The sequence below is a fragment of the Musca vetustissima genome, unplaced genomic scaffold (assembly GCF_032173495.1).
Source record: "Musca vetustissima isolate MV318-11 ecotype Yass unplaced genomic scaffold, APGP_CSIRO_Mvet_v1 utg20432, whole genome shotgun sequence".
NCBI lineage: Eukaryota > Metazoa > Arthropoda > Insecta > Diptera > Muscidae > Musca > Musca vetustissima.
This window is the reverse complement of record NW_026880861.1, coordinates 195,287-212,762: the sequence shown is the minus strand read 5'-3', so window position 1 is coordinate 212,762 and position 17,476 is coordinate 195,287. Positions and strand designations below refer to the sequence as shown.

Sequence of the window (17,476 nt, the reverse complement as noted above, 5' to 3'; positions counted from 1 at the left end):
ACATAGCTCTCAAAATTTAATGCCAAGGCATGACAAGAGAGCATAAACCCCCAGTGAGCCTCACTCTTGAGTGCTCTCCAAATAACATGGCTAACTTTGTTGTAATGTGTGGTTGCCTTACCATCGGGTCTTACCAATTTAAATTATCATTGAGCCATGATGGTAGTGCGCCTGGCCGACTGTTGAGTCAATTTAATGAAAATCAACGACAATTCGTCGAAACTTCACTCAGTTGTCGACAAACTTTTAAACGTAACGGTTGTGAGCGCATGCGCATGGAGGTCGCATTAAAACGGTGTTAACCATTTTTTTTCTTGGCTAAGAGCTTTGCAGTTGTGTTCGAAAAAAAAAAACAACAAACAACAAAAAAGTGAATTTGTTAATACCCCCATACCACAATGGAAGTTAAACGAATTGCACAAAATATTTGAAAAGAAAAAAAAAAATAAGCAAGAAAATTTGAAATTGAAAATGAATTGAAAAAAATCAATACAAAAAAAAGTGTTGAAAAAATTAAAAAAAAAAATTGAAGTGGAAAATTTTGGAAATTCAAACGCCCAAAATAAATATTTGAAATCGAAATTTTGAAAAAATCCCCCCTTCAAAATCCCTCGTTGAAAAATGGTTGTGGTCCCCGCATTGGGCGCCGCTGCCTCCTCCGTGGCTGGCCTGCTGTTTAAGGCCAGTTCAGCCTCCACAGTTGCTGCCTCTGCCGGCCTGGCAGTAGGTGCCTCCAAACTAAGTCTGGCCATTGCTGGTGCCATTAAGCTGGCCACTGCCATTATCGGAGTGGGTAAACTAACCATCATACCTTTTCTGATAGCCGCCATTGCCTATTATAATTATGATCTCTTCGATCCGGAAAATCGTCCTTTTAATGTGAAAGAAGTTGATCGTGTTTATGATTTTATTATAATTGGTGGTGGTTCAGCGGGCTCCGTGTTGGCTTCACGGCTATCAGAAGTACCTCATTGGAAAGTGCTGCTGCTGGAGGCAGGTGGCCATGAAACGGAAATTTCGGATGTACCCTTGCTGTCGCTGTATTTGCATAAAAGTAAAATGGATTGGAAATATAGGTGAGTTATTCGAAAGGGGAGAAATTCGATAGAAAAATAGGATAGCAATAAAAATATACTGGGCCTGGGGGTTAACAACAAAATTTAAATTTTTATACCCTGCACCACACTGTGGCACAGGGTATTATGTCTTTGTGCATATGTTTGTAACAGACAAAAGAAATCGAGATAGACCCATGGTTCCTTTTGAAAATATGCATAGAATCAATTTCTAAGTCGATTTACGCATGTCCGTCTGTCCGTCCGTCCATGTATTTTTGTGAACACATTGCAGGTCGCATTTATGATCCGATTTGAATGAAATTTGGCACATATCACTTATTTGGCCCAAGGACGAACCCTATTGAAATTGGAGAAAATCGGTTCAGATTTAGATATAGCTTCCATATATAGTTTCATCCGATATTATGTAAATGGAGCACCATACAGCCAATATTTCTCCGATTGAGACAAAATTTAGCATGGAGTATTGAATTAGGCCCATATTGATATATGTCAAGTTTTGAACCGGTTCAGATTTAGATATAGCTCCCATATATAGTTTCGTCCGATTTTAGGTAAATGGAGCACCAAACTCTCAATATTTGTCCGATTGAGACAAAATTTTGCAAAGAATACTGAATTAGGTCTAGATTGATACATGCTATGTTTTCTTGACATCGGTTCAGATTTAGATATGGCTCCCATATATAGTTTCGTCCGATTTTAGGCGTGGATTTTTTTAAAATATTTTTTCCAGGACCAAAGACCTGGATTTTTTAAAAATATTTTTTCAAGCATCCAAAGGCGTGGATTATTTAAAAATATTTTTTCAAACATCCAAAGGCGTGGATTTTTTAAAAATATTTTTTCAAGCATCCAAAGGCGTGGATTTTTTAAAAATATTTTTTCAAGCATCCAAAGGCATGGATTTTTTAAAAATATTTTTTCAAGCATCCAAAGGCGTGGATTTTTTAAAAATATTTTTCAAGCATCAAAGGGCGTGGATTTTTTAAAAATATTTTTTTCAAGCATCATCCAAAGGCGTGGATTTTTTAAAAATATTTTTTCAAGCATCCAAAGGCGTGGATTTTTTAAAAATATTTTTTCAAGCATCCAAAGGCGTGGATTTTTAAAAAAAAAATATTTTTTCAACCATCATCCAAAGGCAAGGATTTTTAAAAATATTTTTTCAAGCATCATCCAAAGGCGTGGATTTTTTAAAAATATTTTTTCAAGCATCCAAAGGCGTGGATTTTTTAAAAAATATTTTTTTCAAGCATCCAAAAACGTGGATTTTTTAAAAATATTTTTTCAAGCATCATCCAAAGGCGTGGACTTTTTAAAAATATTTTTTCAAGCATCATCCAAGGGAGTCGATTTTTTAAAAATATTTTTTCAAGCATCAAACAAAAGCATTGATTTAAAAAAAAAAATAAATAATAACAAAAAAATAAAATAAAAAAATCTCTCCTGTTGTTAGACCCCTAAAAATAGTTTCAAAAAAAATCCATGGTTGTTATTACACTTCTAAAAATATTTTTAAAAAATTTTCGCCTGTGGTTTGACCCCTAAAATTAATTTTAATAAAATCCTCTTCTGTCCACGACTGTTGTTAGACCTCTAAAAATATTTTTTTAAAAATCCACGCCTGTTGTTAGACGCCTAAAAATAATTTTAATAAAATCCTCTTCTATCCACGCCTGTTTTAGACCTCTAAAATATTTTTAAAAAACTTTATTTTTTTTCTTCTTCTTATTTTCTTTTCAAAAAAAAAAAAAAAATATTCTTCTCCCCAAGACCAATTATGTTCTTTTTTTATTTTTAATGGCATCTTTCACCACAATAGAAAATAATAAAAAAACAACCGAACAGTCATTAAAACAATTTCTAGAACAGGATTGAGATGCCAAGTCAGTCGTGTGCTGACATACCAACCAACAATCATGTCAAACATTGTAAAACTCAGAAAGACAGAATATTAGAGATACCAAGAAAGTGAAAATCGATATTCTAACGGTACTGCACAACCATTATCATCACCATTATTATGGGTTTAATGTTAGCATAAGAAAAACAAAAGACTTAAGAAACAAACATGTTATTGGATGGATTGATCATAGGCTATAAAGATAATTGGATGGTATGAGGGAGAGGGAGTGGAGAGTAGAGCGGGAGAGAAGAGTGGAGTGGGAGTAGAGGGGGAGAGAAGAGTAGAGGGGGAGTAGAGAGTGGAGGGGGAGAACTGAGTGGAGTTCTGATGCCATAAAACCCACCACACATGTAGGCCATAAAATCAAATGGAATTCCCATATTTTCCATTGTTTTTTTTTTCTAATCAGAATTGGGTTAGTTTTTTTTTTTTGTAATAAAAATTAGTTTTCTATAGAAAATCAATGAGATTTTTTTTTGTACAACTTTAAAATTTCTGTTATACTGTGGTACAGGGTATTATGTCTTTGTGCATATGTTTGTAACAGGCAAAAGGAAACGAGATAGACACAAGGTTCCTTTTGAGAATATGCATGGAATCACTTTTTAAGTCGATTTATGCACGTCCGTCCGTCCGTCTGTCCATGTTAAATTGTAAACAAAGTACAGGTCGCATTTATTATCCGATTTGGATGAAATTTGGCACAGCTCACTTATTTGGCCCAAGGATGAACCCTATTGAAATTGGGAAAAATCGGTTCAGATTTAGATATAGCTCCCATATATATTTTCGTCCGATTTAAGGTAAATGGGGCACCAAAGTCCCTATATATGTTGCGATTTGCACGAAATTTGGCATAGCGTACGGAATTAGTTCCAGAATAATGTGTGCCAATTTTCGAGAAAATCGGTTCAGATTTAGATATAGCTCCCATATATAGTGTCGTCCGATTTAAGGTAAATGGTGCACCAAAGTGCCTATATATCTTTAGATTTGCATGAAATTTGGCACAGCGTACTGAATTAGGTCTAGAATAATGTGTGCCAATTTTCGAGAAAATCGGTTCAGATTTAGATATAGCTCCCATATATAGTGTCGTCCGATTTAAGGTAAATGGTGCACCAAAGTGCCTATATATCTTTAGATTGGCATGAAATTTGGCACAGCGTACTGAATTAGGTCTAGAAAGATGTGTGTTAAGTTTCCTGAAAATCGGTCCAGATTTAGATATAGCTCCCATATATATTTTCGTCCGATTTAATGAAAATAGTGTACCAAAGTCCCCATATATCTTTCGATTTGCACGAAATTTGGCATAGCATAATGAATCAGGTCGAGAATGATGTGTGTTAAGTTTCCTGAAAATCGGTCCAGATTTATATATAGCTCCCATATATAGTTTCACCCGATTTAATGTAAATGGTCCACCAAATACCCTATATATCTTTCGATTTGCACGAAATTTGGCACAGCGTAATGAATTAAGTCTAAAATGATGTGTGTTAAGTTTCCTGAAAATCGGTCCAGATTTACATATAGCTTCCATATATATTTTCGTCCGATTTAATGTAAATGGTCCACCAAATACCCTATATATCTTTCGATTTGTATGAAATTTGCTATAGCCTACTAAATTGGGTCTAGAATGATGTGTGTTAAGTTTCGTAAAAATCGGTTCAGATTTAGATATAGCTCCCATATATAATTTCGTCCGATTTAATGTAAATGTTGCACCAAAGTCCCTCTATATCTTTCGATTTGCACGAAATTTGGTATAGCGTAATGAAGTAGGTCTAGAATGATGTGTGGATTAAGTGTAGAAAGATGTGTGTTAAATTTCGTGAAAATCGGTTCAGATTTAGATATAGCTCCAATATATTTTTTCTTCCGAGTGTATGTAAATTGTGCACAAAAGACCCAAAATTTGTCTGATTACCACACATTTTGGTACAATGAACTGTAGTTAAGATAAGTTAATCTCTGACAAGTCTCATATATGCTATATCTATAGCAAATGACCAAAAGAAGAATTTAGTATAGGTTGTAGAATGACATGTTTATGGATCCATTTTCGTGTTTATGGTCCTTCAACGTCTGTTAGGATTCATCTGTTGAATATACCCAAAGTGGTGAAGGGTATCATATAGTCGGCCTCGTCCGACTTTACTACTTTCCTTACTGTTTTTTTTTTTTGTGGAATTTTGAAATATCCCAGTAGCTTGCTATTTTCTTTAACAATTATGAAGTCTTTGTTGTTTTGTTATTTCATTAAAAATCGGTGTTTTTATGAATTCGCCAAATAAATTTTCGCTTTAAAATTTTTATTTACTTATGTTGAAAGTTGGCGGCGACCAGGTACGTTTCTCTTCTTGGCCAAAGGCGGCCTATGCGGGCAATTAATTTTGCCACAAACAATTGTTTTGTAAATATTACAAAAGTACAGTGGAAACTATTGCACAGTAGTAGAAAAAAAAATAAATAATAAATAATATAATATATTAAAAAATTCAATTATGTTTTTAAATTATTTCTTTACGATTGGTTTTTAAAACCCCAAAGAAAAAAAAAATTTTTTTTTTAAATAATTCCAAATAAAATGTTTTACGAGGCCCCACTGTATGGGCTATGTTTTATGTTTACAAACAAAATGTCAGCTTATCCCACTTCCTATAAAATATTGATTTATTTATTGTTTAAAAAAATCAAAAAAAAAATTTATTTTCATTCAAAAATTTATACAATACAAATTTTAACAACAATTTTGTTATTGTTTAAAATTATTAATCATGTTATTAACTACTAAATTATTTCATAAATTCAACACAAAACAAAAAAAAAACCCATCTCCAAAAATTCGTTTTTAAATTATTTACTTTCTTTTCATTCATTTTAATTGCCTGCCACCACGTTTGTGTCTTAAGTCTTTTGTTTTGGACTTTGCCAGTCATCACCTCAGCAGCAGTAGTGTCTTAGGTCAGTTAATTTTTTCGTACCAAACAGATGTTTGTCTATTGGCATAATAGCGTCGGCTATGTGATGATTTTAATTTGTTTTTAATGAATTCATTAAAGTTAGACGTAGACGAGAGGGCCAAAGGTGTGAACAACAAATAAAGTCTAAATAAGTGGTACATAAAATTATAAAGAAAAATAACTAGAGAGCAAAAAAAAAATAAATAAAAAACGTCAAATTTAATAAAAATCGCACATTTTTTTAAAGTATAACAGTTTACATAAACTTTTATACACTACAAAAATACATCACATGTACATAAAACCTCAATTTATGAAAATTTAAGGAAAAAAGAAAATACAAAATTGTAAAAGAAATGAATTTTTATAAAAATCGAAAATTTTTTTGCAATGTATAACAGTTCACACAAACTGTTATACACCAGAAAAATATGTCAAAAAATCAAATTATTTACATTTTTGGAGAAAAAATAAATTTCATGCGTTTTTTTCGAAGAGTATAACAGTTTGGCAAAACTGTTATACACCATAAAAACTGTTCAAATTTAATTTTTCGGTGTTTTATTGAATATCTAAGTCCATTAAGGGTAATTTACGCCTGTATAACAGTTTGATATCCTTATGAACAGAACAAGATAGCAGTGATATACATATGGATTTGAATTGAGTCTTTTTCCACGATGAAGTTCAAAAAAAAAAAACTGAACTAAAAAATATTTCAAAAAGTCAAATTATATAACTTTTTGGAGAAAACATAAATTCCATGCGTTTTTTCGAAGAGTATAACAGTTTGGCAAAACTGTTATACATCATAAAAACTTTTCACTTTTAATTTATGTTTGTGTTTTATTGAATATCTAAGTCCATTTAGGGTAATTTACGCCTGTATAACAGTTTGATATCCTTATGGAATTTTAATTGAGTCTTTTTTCCACAATGAAATTCAAAAAAAAAAAAAAAAAAAAAAAAAACAGAACAGAACAGAACAAGAAAGCAGTTGATCTGTCAAAAAAAAAAAAATATTTTTTTTAGAAAAAGAATGTCCGCTTTTAAAACTCTATACATTTTGTTTGTAGTTGTTGAAAACTTCTTGTTCGATAATATTTTTTTATCAATTAAGTTCGTTGCTTAAGTCTTTTGTTTTCTATTGAAATGGCTCAAATAGTCTAAATTGAAAGGGAGTTTTTTTGGTGTTGTGGCTATTGATGTGGGACTGAAAATGAGTGTGGTCATAAAAGAATGTGTTACCTATATCGTTGGGGAGCATTCAGAAGTCTATTGTTAGGTATTCTTGATATTTACATATTTGTTCCCCCAAAAAGTGTTGTCTTCGTTTTTTGTCTGAATTTGAATATTTGTTTTTTTTAGAATTTTAATATCTGAATAAAAAATGAGATCGAGAAAGTTAGAAGATTTTGATTTGGCATTCATGAAGAGACGACGAACGTTTTTCTTTTAATGTAATTTTCATAATTTTTCAATAAGGTTCAGGGTTTTTAAGAGGGCTGAATTTTGATTAGGTTGTGATTTTTACTCAAACATGTTTTGTAAAAGCTGAGATAGGAACGTGAATTACCTCAGCATTGGATTCAATATTTTTCTAAGCTGCATCATTCGAGTATTTTTTTAAAAATATGTATTTTTAGACTTAAAAAAAAAATATTTTATATTTTTTAACCTGCCATTGTCCGAATTTTTATACCCTACACAACTATGTTGTCAGGGTATTATAGCTTTGTGCAGGCCCAAGAGTTTGTACCGCCGCGAAATATTGGTCCTTGACCCACCTTTAAGTATACCGATCGTCATATCTCGACTAGCTGAGTTGATCTATAAATGTGAGTCCGTCCGTCCGTTCATCTGCCCATTATAATTTGTAAACACGATACAGGCCACAGTTATTGACCAATCTTCACGAAATTTTGCAAGTAGGATGGATTCTGGCCAATGAAGACCCCTATTTGGTGAAGATCGGTTAATATTTAGGGGGTGAAATGGACCAAAATCTTTATTTTTGTCTGATTTTCTGGTCGCTCCAGAGGCCGAAATTATGGCCCAAACATCGCGAATTTTTACATGGAGTAGGGGATCGGGCCAAAGAATAAGCATACCTGTTTTGATGAAGATCGGTAAATATTTAGCGTGTCCCATGGACCCTAACTTTTGTGTGAAAATGACAAATTTGTATTCTATGGCGTATATATTTACTCCTGAGGGACATAGAGCCGAGAAGTTGGTAGTATGTTCAAGAGGAGTGTTTGGCCTTCAAATTTATAGCAATTAAATTATCGTATGTATTCGGATGTGGGAGTTACACTTAATATTTACAGGTGCCGACGTATTCATATATTATTTAGTAACCAATTACCACCCTAGAGGGCGGAAATATAGCGTTGATCGCTTGGAAATTTTCCATGAGGATCCAGGTGTGGTCAAGAACAACGCCTATAATTTTCGGTGATGATCAGATAATAATATTGGGATAAATTGGACCGAAAACTTATTTTTTGTTTTGGTTTTTTTCGAGTCAATATTCTTTAATAAATCCACGCCTCAGTTGGCCCTTGAAAAATATTCTTTAATAAATCCACGCCACAGTTGGCCCTTGAAAAATATTCTTTAATAAATCCACGCCTCAGTTGGCCCTTGTGGCTATAGCCGAACATAACAACACAACCCATCGTGAAGGTCAAGAGAGTGCAAATATTGCCCAAGATCAGAATGTAGAACCATACAATGTTAGATTTTCTTGGAAGTTGTGTAGGATATCATATGGTCGATACCGTCCGACTATACTGCTTCGCTCAATGGTTTTCTTCTATTGTGATTCAAATAAACTATTTATACCCATCACAACACTGTGGTACAGGGTATTATGTCTTTGTGCATATGTTTGTAACAGGCAAAAGGAATCGAGATAGACCCATGGTTCCTTTTGAGACTACGCATAGAATCACTTTCTGAGTCGATTTATGCATGTCCGTCCGACTGTTGATGTTAAATTGTAAACAAAGTACAGGTCGCATTTATAATCCGAATTCGATGAAATTTGGCACATCTCATTTATTTGGCCCAAAGACGAATCCTATTGAAATTGATGAAAATCGGTTCAGAGTTAGATATAGCTCCCATATATATTTTCGTCCGATTTTATGTATATGCTACATCAAGGTCCCTATATATCTTTCGAATTGCACGAAATTTGGCACAACGAATTGAATTGAGTGTAGAATGATAAGTGGTGAGTTTTGGGAAAATCGGTTCAGATTTAGATATAGCTACCATATATATTTTCGTCCGATTTTATGTATATGGTACACCAAAGTCCCTATATATCTTTCGATTTGCACGAATTTTGGCATAGCGCACTAAATTAAGTGTAGAAAAATGTCTGCAGAGTTTCGTGAAAATCGGTTCAGATTTAGATATAGCCCCTTATATAGTTTCGCCCGATTTTGGATAAATGGTGCACCAAATTCCCTATATATTTTTCGATTTGCACGAATTTTGCATAGGGTACTGAATTAGGTCTAAAATGATATTTCTAAGCTTCGTAAAAAGATCCATAGCTAGGCCGATTGGCACAACGTACTGAAGTAATATAAATTAGTCTCTGGCAATTTTCCCTAAAATCGGTTCAGATATAGATATGTAACAAAAAACGCGTCGTCTGTTAGGATACATATGTCGAATATATCCAAAGTGGTGAAGGGTATCATATAGTCGGCCCAGTCCGACTTTATTACTTTCCTTACTGGTTTTTTAAAAAGGTTGTTGAATTTGTGAATAAAATATTTTTTTAAGTAAACTCAGACGTTGCCTTTAAAGAAAATATTTTTTACAACCTTCCTTCAGTTGGGGGTTTTATAAAAAATATTTTATTTTTGGTGGGTTTTTTAATATTTTTTTTTTAAGTAGACTCAGAATTTATCCAAAAAATATTTTTTCCAACCATCCTTCAAGTGTGTGTTTTATAAGAATATAAATTTTTTAAAACAGGCTCCGACGTTGTCTTAATTTTTTAAAAGCGTGGAATTGTGAATATATACTCAGACGTTATTTTTTAATAAAATATTTTTAAAATCGCCTCGGAAGTTGTATTAAAAAAAAATATATTTTTCCTATAATTATTCTTTCGGGGTTGATGTTTTTAGTATAAAATATTTTTTTAAGTAAACTCAAACTTTGTCTTTAAAGAAAATATTTTTACAACATTCCTTCAGTTGGGTGTTTTTTGAAAATTTTTTTATGGAATCAAATTGGCGGGTTTTTTAATAACATATATTTTATCAGACGTTATCCTAAAAAATATTATTTTCCAACCATTCTTTTTTATAAATATATATTTCCGGCGTTGTCATAAGAAAATATTTTGGAAATATGATCTAACGATGTCTTTAAAAAATATTTTTTCAAACCTTACCTGAGGCATGAGTTTTATAAAAAAAATATATAATAGATTATTGAAATGTAGACTCAGAAGTTGTTTAAAAAATAAAATATATATTTTTTAATGTTGTAATAAAAACATATTATTTTTTAAATATACCCAGACGTTGCCTTTCAAAAAATATTTTTTTCAAACTTCCTTCAGGTGTGCATTCTCCGACTTTGCACTTAAAAAAATAATTTTTTCTGCTATTGTGATTCAAATAAACTATTTTTTTGTTATGGTTTCATTTATCCACATTTATTGATCTTGGCATTACCACGCGGAAATGCAGTCAGGCTTGAAGTTTTTTTATTTTATTTTCACAAAACAAAAAAATATATATTAAAAAGAGAAATAAAACTAAAAGCCCCATTGTTATACATTTATTTCATTTTATGTACCATTGTAAAAGGTTTATTAACCTTTAGGGTTGTAACCTAAGACCCCCCTCAGCTAAAACTCTTGGCCCCTCTCCACAAAAAAAATATTAAATGTTTTAAATAGTTGTGTGGGGTATTTTTTTTATTTTCGTGGATTTTACCTTCAATTCACCTGTTTTATAGTTCAATGTCAACATTTTATGTTATGATTTATTTTTTTTTTGTTAAGTAGTACTTTTTAACTATTATTTTTTTAATTAAAAACACAAAATTGAATTACGAGCAAGTACCTACCCAAGTACCGAGCCAAAGATCACAGAAATCAAATTTTAAAAAATAATTAAGAAAATAATAAAAAATAAAATAAATAAATATTTGGCAGGTGGAATTTGTGAAATAAAATATGTTTTATGGAGAGGGGTGGGGGTGGTTTACATACAACGAGGTATTGTCGTTATATCATTTAGCCGGAAAAAAAGTCATTTAATATGATGACGTGAGTTAAAGCAGGTTTTATTACATGTCTGCTCAAAGTGAGGTAGTTGGTGATTTCCAAAAATTAAAAAAAATAAAATAAATCTCTCAAACGGCCTTCCAAGGTTGTTCAAAGCAATGACGATGATGTTGCAGTTATGAGGATGGGGGGTAGGGAAAACATGTTACTTAGCGTTTTCACAATATGTGATAAATGATATTTATTACTCTAGTTGTTGTTGTTGTAATGTGGATACGTTTTTGCCTTCTACTCAGCTCTTATCAATTGATAACGATGACCTCAATAAGGTTTCGAGTGCGTGTCTCTGCCGGATAAATGACATTGCAAATAATATTCGAAGCGCTAATTTATATAAATTACGTGCAAAATTATAATTATAAATACATAATTTTTAATAATAATAAAAATATTAAAATAAATAATAGAATGAGGTTACAAAAAAAAAAAAAATAAAAAAATAAAGTACCAACCAAAGGTGTGGATTTAAAAAAAAATCAAGGTCCTAATACAGGCGTGAATTGTTAGAAAATATTTTTTCAACTTTTTGGAGGGTAACTCCTCCCAGGCGTGGATTTTTTAAAAATATTTTTTCGAGGAGTTACCAAAGGCGTGGATTTTTATTTATTTTTTTTTTTTTTTTGAGGAGTTACCAAAGGCTTGGATTTTTATTTTTTTTTTTTTTTGAGGAGTTACCAAAGGCGTGGATTTTTTAAAAATATTTTTTGGAGAAGTTACTAAAGGCGTGGATTTTTTTTAAAATATTTTTTGGAGGAGTTACCAAAGGCGTGGATTTTTTAAAAATATTTTTTGGAGGAGTTACCAAAGGCGTGGATTTTTTAAAAATATTTTTCGAGGAGTTATCAAAGGCTTGGATTTTTTAAAAATATTTTTTGGAGGAGTTACCAAAGGTGTGGATTTTTTAAAAAATATTTTTTGGAGGAGTTACCAAAGGTGTGGATTTTTTAAAAAATATTTTTTTAAATAGTTTCCACAGGCGTGGATTTTTTAAAAAATATTTTTTCAAATAGTTTCCACAGGCGTGGATTTTTTAAAAAATATTTTTTCAAATAGTTTCCACAGGCGTGGATTTTTTAAAAATATTTTTTCAAATAGTTTCCACAGGCGTGGATTTTTTAAAAAATATTTTTTCAAATAGTTTCCACAGGCGTGGATTTTTTAAAAATATTTCTTGAAATAGTTTCCACAGGCGTGGATTTTTTAAAAAATATTTTTTCAAATAGTTTCCACAGGAGTGGATTTTTTAAAAAATATTTTTTCAAATAGTTTCCACAGGCGTGGATTTTTTAAAAAATATTTTTTCAAATAGTTACCAAAGGCGTGGATTAAAAAAAATTCAAGTTATTACCAAAAGCGTGAATTTTTCAAAAATATTTTTTGGAAAAATTACTAAAGGCGTGAATTTTTTTAAAAATATTTTTTGGAGGAGTTACCAATGGAGTGGATTTTTTAAAAATATTTTTTGGAGGAGTTACCAATGGCGTGGTTTTTTTAAAAATATTTTTTCGAGGAGTTACCAAAGGCGTGGATTTTATAAAAATATTTTTTGGAGAAGTTACCAAAGGCGTGGATTTTTTAAAAATATTTTTTGGAGGAGTTACCAAAGTCGTGGATTTTTTAAAAATATTTTTTGGAGGAGTTACCAAAGGCGTGGATTTTTTAAAAATATTTTTTGGAGAAGTTACCAAAGGCTTGGATTTTTTAAAAATATTTTTTGGAGTAGTTACCAAAGGTGTGGATTTTTTAAAAAAATATTTTTTGGGGGAGTTACCAAAGACGTGGATTTTTTAAAAATATTTTTTCAAGTGAATGTCGTGAATTTAAAACATAAATGTGTCACTTCAATTACATTTCCATTACACGTCTTATCTCACATATGAACAGCCTTCGATGGCCATAAAGCAACAATCAAAACAAAAACAAAAAATCCGCACGACAATAACAACAAAAACCATAATCAATTAAATGAAGCAATCACCAGACATATTTTCCCTTTTTTTTATTTTTTTATTTTCGTCATCCTACCACTCCAACCTGACAGACATCGTCTGGACAATCAGAAATGGACAACTAAGGCAGGGACTCCATCCGAGAGAGAGAAAAAATAATAAAACATTACAAAAATTGAAGAAGTGGAAATAAATTACAACTGGTCTTAGCAGTAATGCCTCAGCAAATATATAAATCAAAAAAAAAAATTTTTTTTGAATACAGCAACAAAACTCACTCACTTCAGTTGCATAATATTGACAGAGAGTCACAAACAGACTCTCTGTATGTTTTGAGTGGAAATTTGTGTTTTGAGTAAAAACACTCAAAATAAATATTTCATAATTTAAAGAAGTTTTCAAAATTTAGAGAATAACTCAAAATTTTTTACTCATAATGAGAGTGAGTCCGGATTGTAATGTTTACAACAAGAAAAAAAATGAAACAAAAAAAATTAAGGCAATGTCATTTAAAGTTTAACGAAAACATGAAGTCAATATGGCTTGGCCTCAACTTCTTTGGTGACCTTCTCTTACTGGCTAGTTAAATATTAACGGAATTGGTGCATTACAAAAATAAAATAAATAAAAAAATATTTTTTTTTGTTCGGACCTTTAAAAATATTTTTTTCAACTACTATTTTTTTACATATTTTTTTAAGTAGTTAGCAAATGCATGGTTGTTAAAAAAATATTTTTTTAACTATCGTAAAAGACTTGAATTTTAAAACAATTTTTTTCAAGGTCCTAATATAGGCGTGGATTGCTTTAAAAATATTTTTTAGGGTCCCAACAAAAGCGCGGATAAAGGTGAGAATTTTTAAAAATATTTTTTTGGTGATCAACCGAAGGTCAGAAGGAGTTAATACAGGCGTGAGTTTTTTAAAAGGCGTAGATTTTTAAAAATATTTTTAAGGGTCCAAAAGCGTAGATTTAAAAAAAAATAAGAGTCTTAAGGCATAGATTTTTTTAATTTTTTTAGAACCCAACCTAAGGTGGATTTCGCAGAGTACTATCTAAGGATCCAAAATCCATAGGTAGTATTAAGCGATGTAATGGAACGTGGACAAACTCTGGCAGTGAGACTCTTGATCTTCTATCGTCAACCTACTTTCCTGGTTGCAATGACTATATAGAAAGTGTGCGGAGTGTGTGCATCAGCCAAAAGTTCGAACGAGGGAGGGAAGTTGATAGAAGATACTATAAGCCACCCAAAACTAGTATGGGCGATAAACAGATTCAACCCTATAAATCTCCTCGCCCAGATGGTATAATACCGGCCATGCTGCAATATGCAGATGAACGAATAATATTATCTCTGCAGGACGTCTTTAGGGCTTGTTTATTTCTGTCGTATATACCAAGTCTATGGAGAGAGGTAACAGTGACCTTAATTCCGAAAGCCGGGAAGACGAGTCATACGCTACCAAAAGACTATAGACCGATTAGTCTTTCATCCTTTCTACTCAGGACTTTAGAAAGTTTACGAGACTCAAAAATTAGGAACACTATTGACCATAGTAAACTTAACAACTCTCAGCATGGATACATCAAATACAGATCAGTGGATACCGACCTGTATAAGGTGGTTGGGGGCGTCGAGAAGAATATGGAGTCCTCTGGCTATAGCTTGGCAACATTCTTCGAGGGAGCTTTCAATAATGTGAAGCTGGAAGCCATCCATTCTGCTCTCGTAAGCATAGGTATCCCCACACTCATTACGGAATGGATTGTAAGAATGCTGGAAAGCAGAATTATCAACTCATCCTTAGGAAAGAGTTCCGTAAGGAAATCTGTCAACAGAGGCACACCACAGGGAGGAGTACTATCCCACCTTTTATGGCTTCTGGTGATAAATGAGATACTTATAAAATTCAAGCATCTCAGGTTAAAGGTTGTAGCCTATGAAATTTATAACCTAGTCTTCTTCTCCAAAATAGACCCAAGCCAGATCCTAGGCTTTGTCAAAAATTTGACATGGCTAAAATAACCTCCCTTCCGCTCCTTTTTTCCCAATATATGTTCTCCTTGCTCCACCACTCTCTCTTTTTCTTTCCTTTGCAGGTAACATAAAAGGATGATCACAATGGACATAGTCTCTGAGTGGACGGTTGTTATTAAAAACCGTATATCCTAACCTAACCTGAGGTGGATATTTTAAACATATTTTTTAGGGTCCAAACAAAGACGTAGATTTTTTAAAAATATTTTTAAGAGACCAAAGGCGTATATTTTTATACCATACACAACTATGTTGTCAGGGTATTATAGCTTTGTGCAGCCCCAAGTGTTTGTAACGCCGCGAAATATTGGTCCTAGACCCAACTTTAAGTATACCGATTGTCCAATCTCGACTAGCTGAGTCGATCTAGACATGTGCGCCCGTCCGTCCGTCTCTCCATTATAATATGTAATCAAGTTGCAGGCCAAAGTTATAGACTAATCTTCACGAAATTTTGCATGTAGGATGGGTTCTGGCCAATGAAGACCCCTATTGTTTTTGGTAAAGATCGGTTAATAGTTAGGGGATGAAATGGACCAAAAACTTTTTTTCTGATTTTGTGGTCGCTCCAGAGACCGCAATTATGGCTCAAACATCGCGAGGGGATCCCATACATAGAGGAGGGGATCGGGCCAAAGAATAAGCATGCCTGTTTTGATAAAGATCGGTCAATATTTAGCGCGTCAAATGGACCCTGAATTTTGTGTGGAAAATTACAAAAATTGTGTTTTATGGCGTATTCATTTACGCCTGAAGGATATAGACCCGAGGAGTTGATACCCAATATAGTGATGTGTTCTACTGAGATGTGGGAGTTACACTCAAATATTTACAAGTGCATACGTATTCATATATTATTTAGTAACCCATTGCCACCCTAGAGGGCGAAGATATAGCGCTGATCGCTTTGAAATTTTCCATGAGGATCAAGGTATGATCAAGGACAACGGCTACAATTATCGGTGATGATCAGATTAAAATTTTGGGATGCAGTGGACCGAAAACTTAATTTCTTGTGTGTTTTCGAGTCGAAAATAATCCGAACATCACAATACAACCCACCGTGAAGGGAATCTGGATAAGTTATTAGAAGGCGTATACTGAATATTCGAAAATGTAAGGAAGAGGTGCTGTTGACCTTTAATCGGGCAAGAGGCAGCAAATATCACGAAATATTACCCCAACTCAGAATAAACATCGGCAGAAAGTTAGAGTTCCGTGGTAGTTGTGCAGGGTATCGTATGGTCGGCCCCGTCCGACTGGTTTAAAAATATGTTTTCATTGTACATAGTCATGAGTGAATTTTTTAAAAATATTTTTTTCATGGCCCATAGACCGAGGATTTATTAAAAAGTTTTCATGGTCCATAGACAGGCATGGATTTTTATACCCTTCACCACACTGTGGTACAGGGTATTATGTCTTAGTGCATATGCTTGTAACAGGCAAAAGGAAACGAGATAGACACATGGTTCCTTTTGAGAATATGCATAGAATCACTTTTAAGTCGATTTATGCATGTCCGTCCGTCCGTCTATGTTAAATTGTAAACAAAGTACAGGTCGCATTTATTGTCCGAATTGGATGAAATTTGAACAGCTCATCTATTTGGCCCAAGGACGAACTCTGTTGCAATTGGCAAAAATCGGTTCAGATTTAGATATAGCTCCCATATATATTGTCGTACGATTTAATGTAAATGGTGCACCAAAGTCATTATATAACTTTCGATTGGCACGAAATTTGGCATAGCGTACTGAATTAGGTCTAGAATGATGTGTGTTAAGTTTCTTGAAAATCAGTTCAGATTTAGATATAGCTCCCATATATATTTTCGTCCGATTTAATGTAAATGGTGCACCAAAGACCCTATATCGCATTCGATTTGCACGAAATTTTGCATAGTGAACTGAATTGTGTTTAGTATGATGTGTGCCATTTTTCGAGAACATCGGTTGAGATTTGAGATTGAGGCACGGACTTTGGCATAGGGTATTGTGTTAGGTCCAGAATGATGTGTGCTAAGTTTCGAGAAAATCGCTTCCGATTTATATTTAGCTCCCATATATATTTTCGTCCGATTTAATGTAAATTGTGCACTCAAGACCCAAAGTTTGGCCGACCGGCACTCAACATCGTACAATATACTGAAGTTACTATAATTGAATGGTTTGTACGTTGGAGTATTTCTAACAACCTG

At 32.8% G+C, this 17,476-nt stretch overlaps 1 protein-coding gene across 1 annotated transcript in view; it reads left to right on the top strand.

The window, feature by feature from the left end:
• Window positions 1-620: 620 nt before the first annotated feature.
• Window positions 621-17,476, top strand: part of LOC133326746 (glucose dehydrogenase [FAD, quinone]) — a 38,208-nt gene continuing 21,352 nt past the window's right edge. Inside the window, exon 1 of the mRNA XM_061535354.1 lies at window positions 621-1,076. Coding sequence (XP_061391338.1) covers window positions 622-1,076 — 455 coding nt within the window. The 5' untranslated portion in view covers window position 621. The remainder of the gene's footprint in view (window positions 1,077-17,476) is intronic.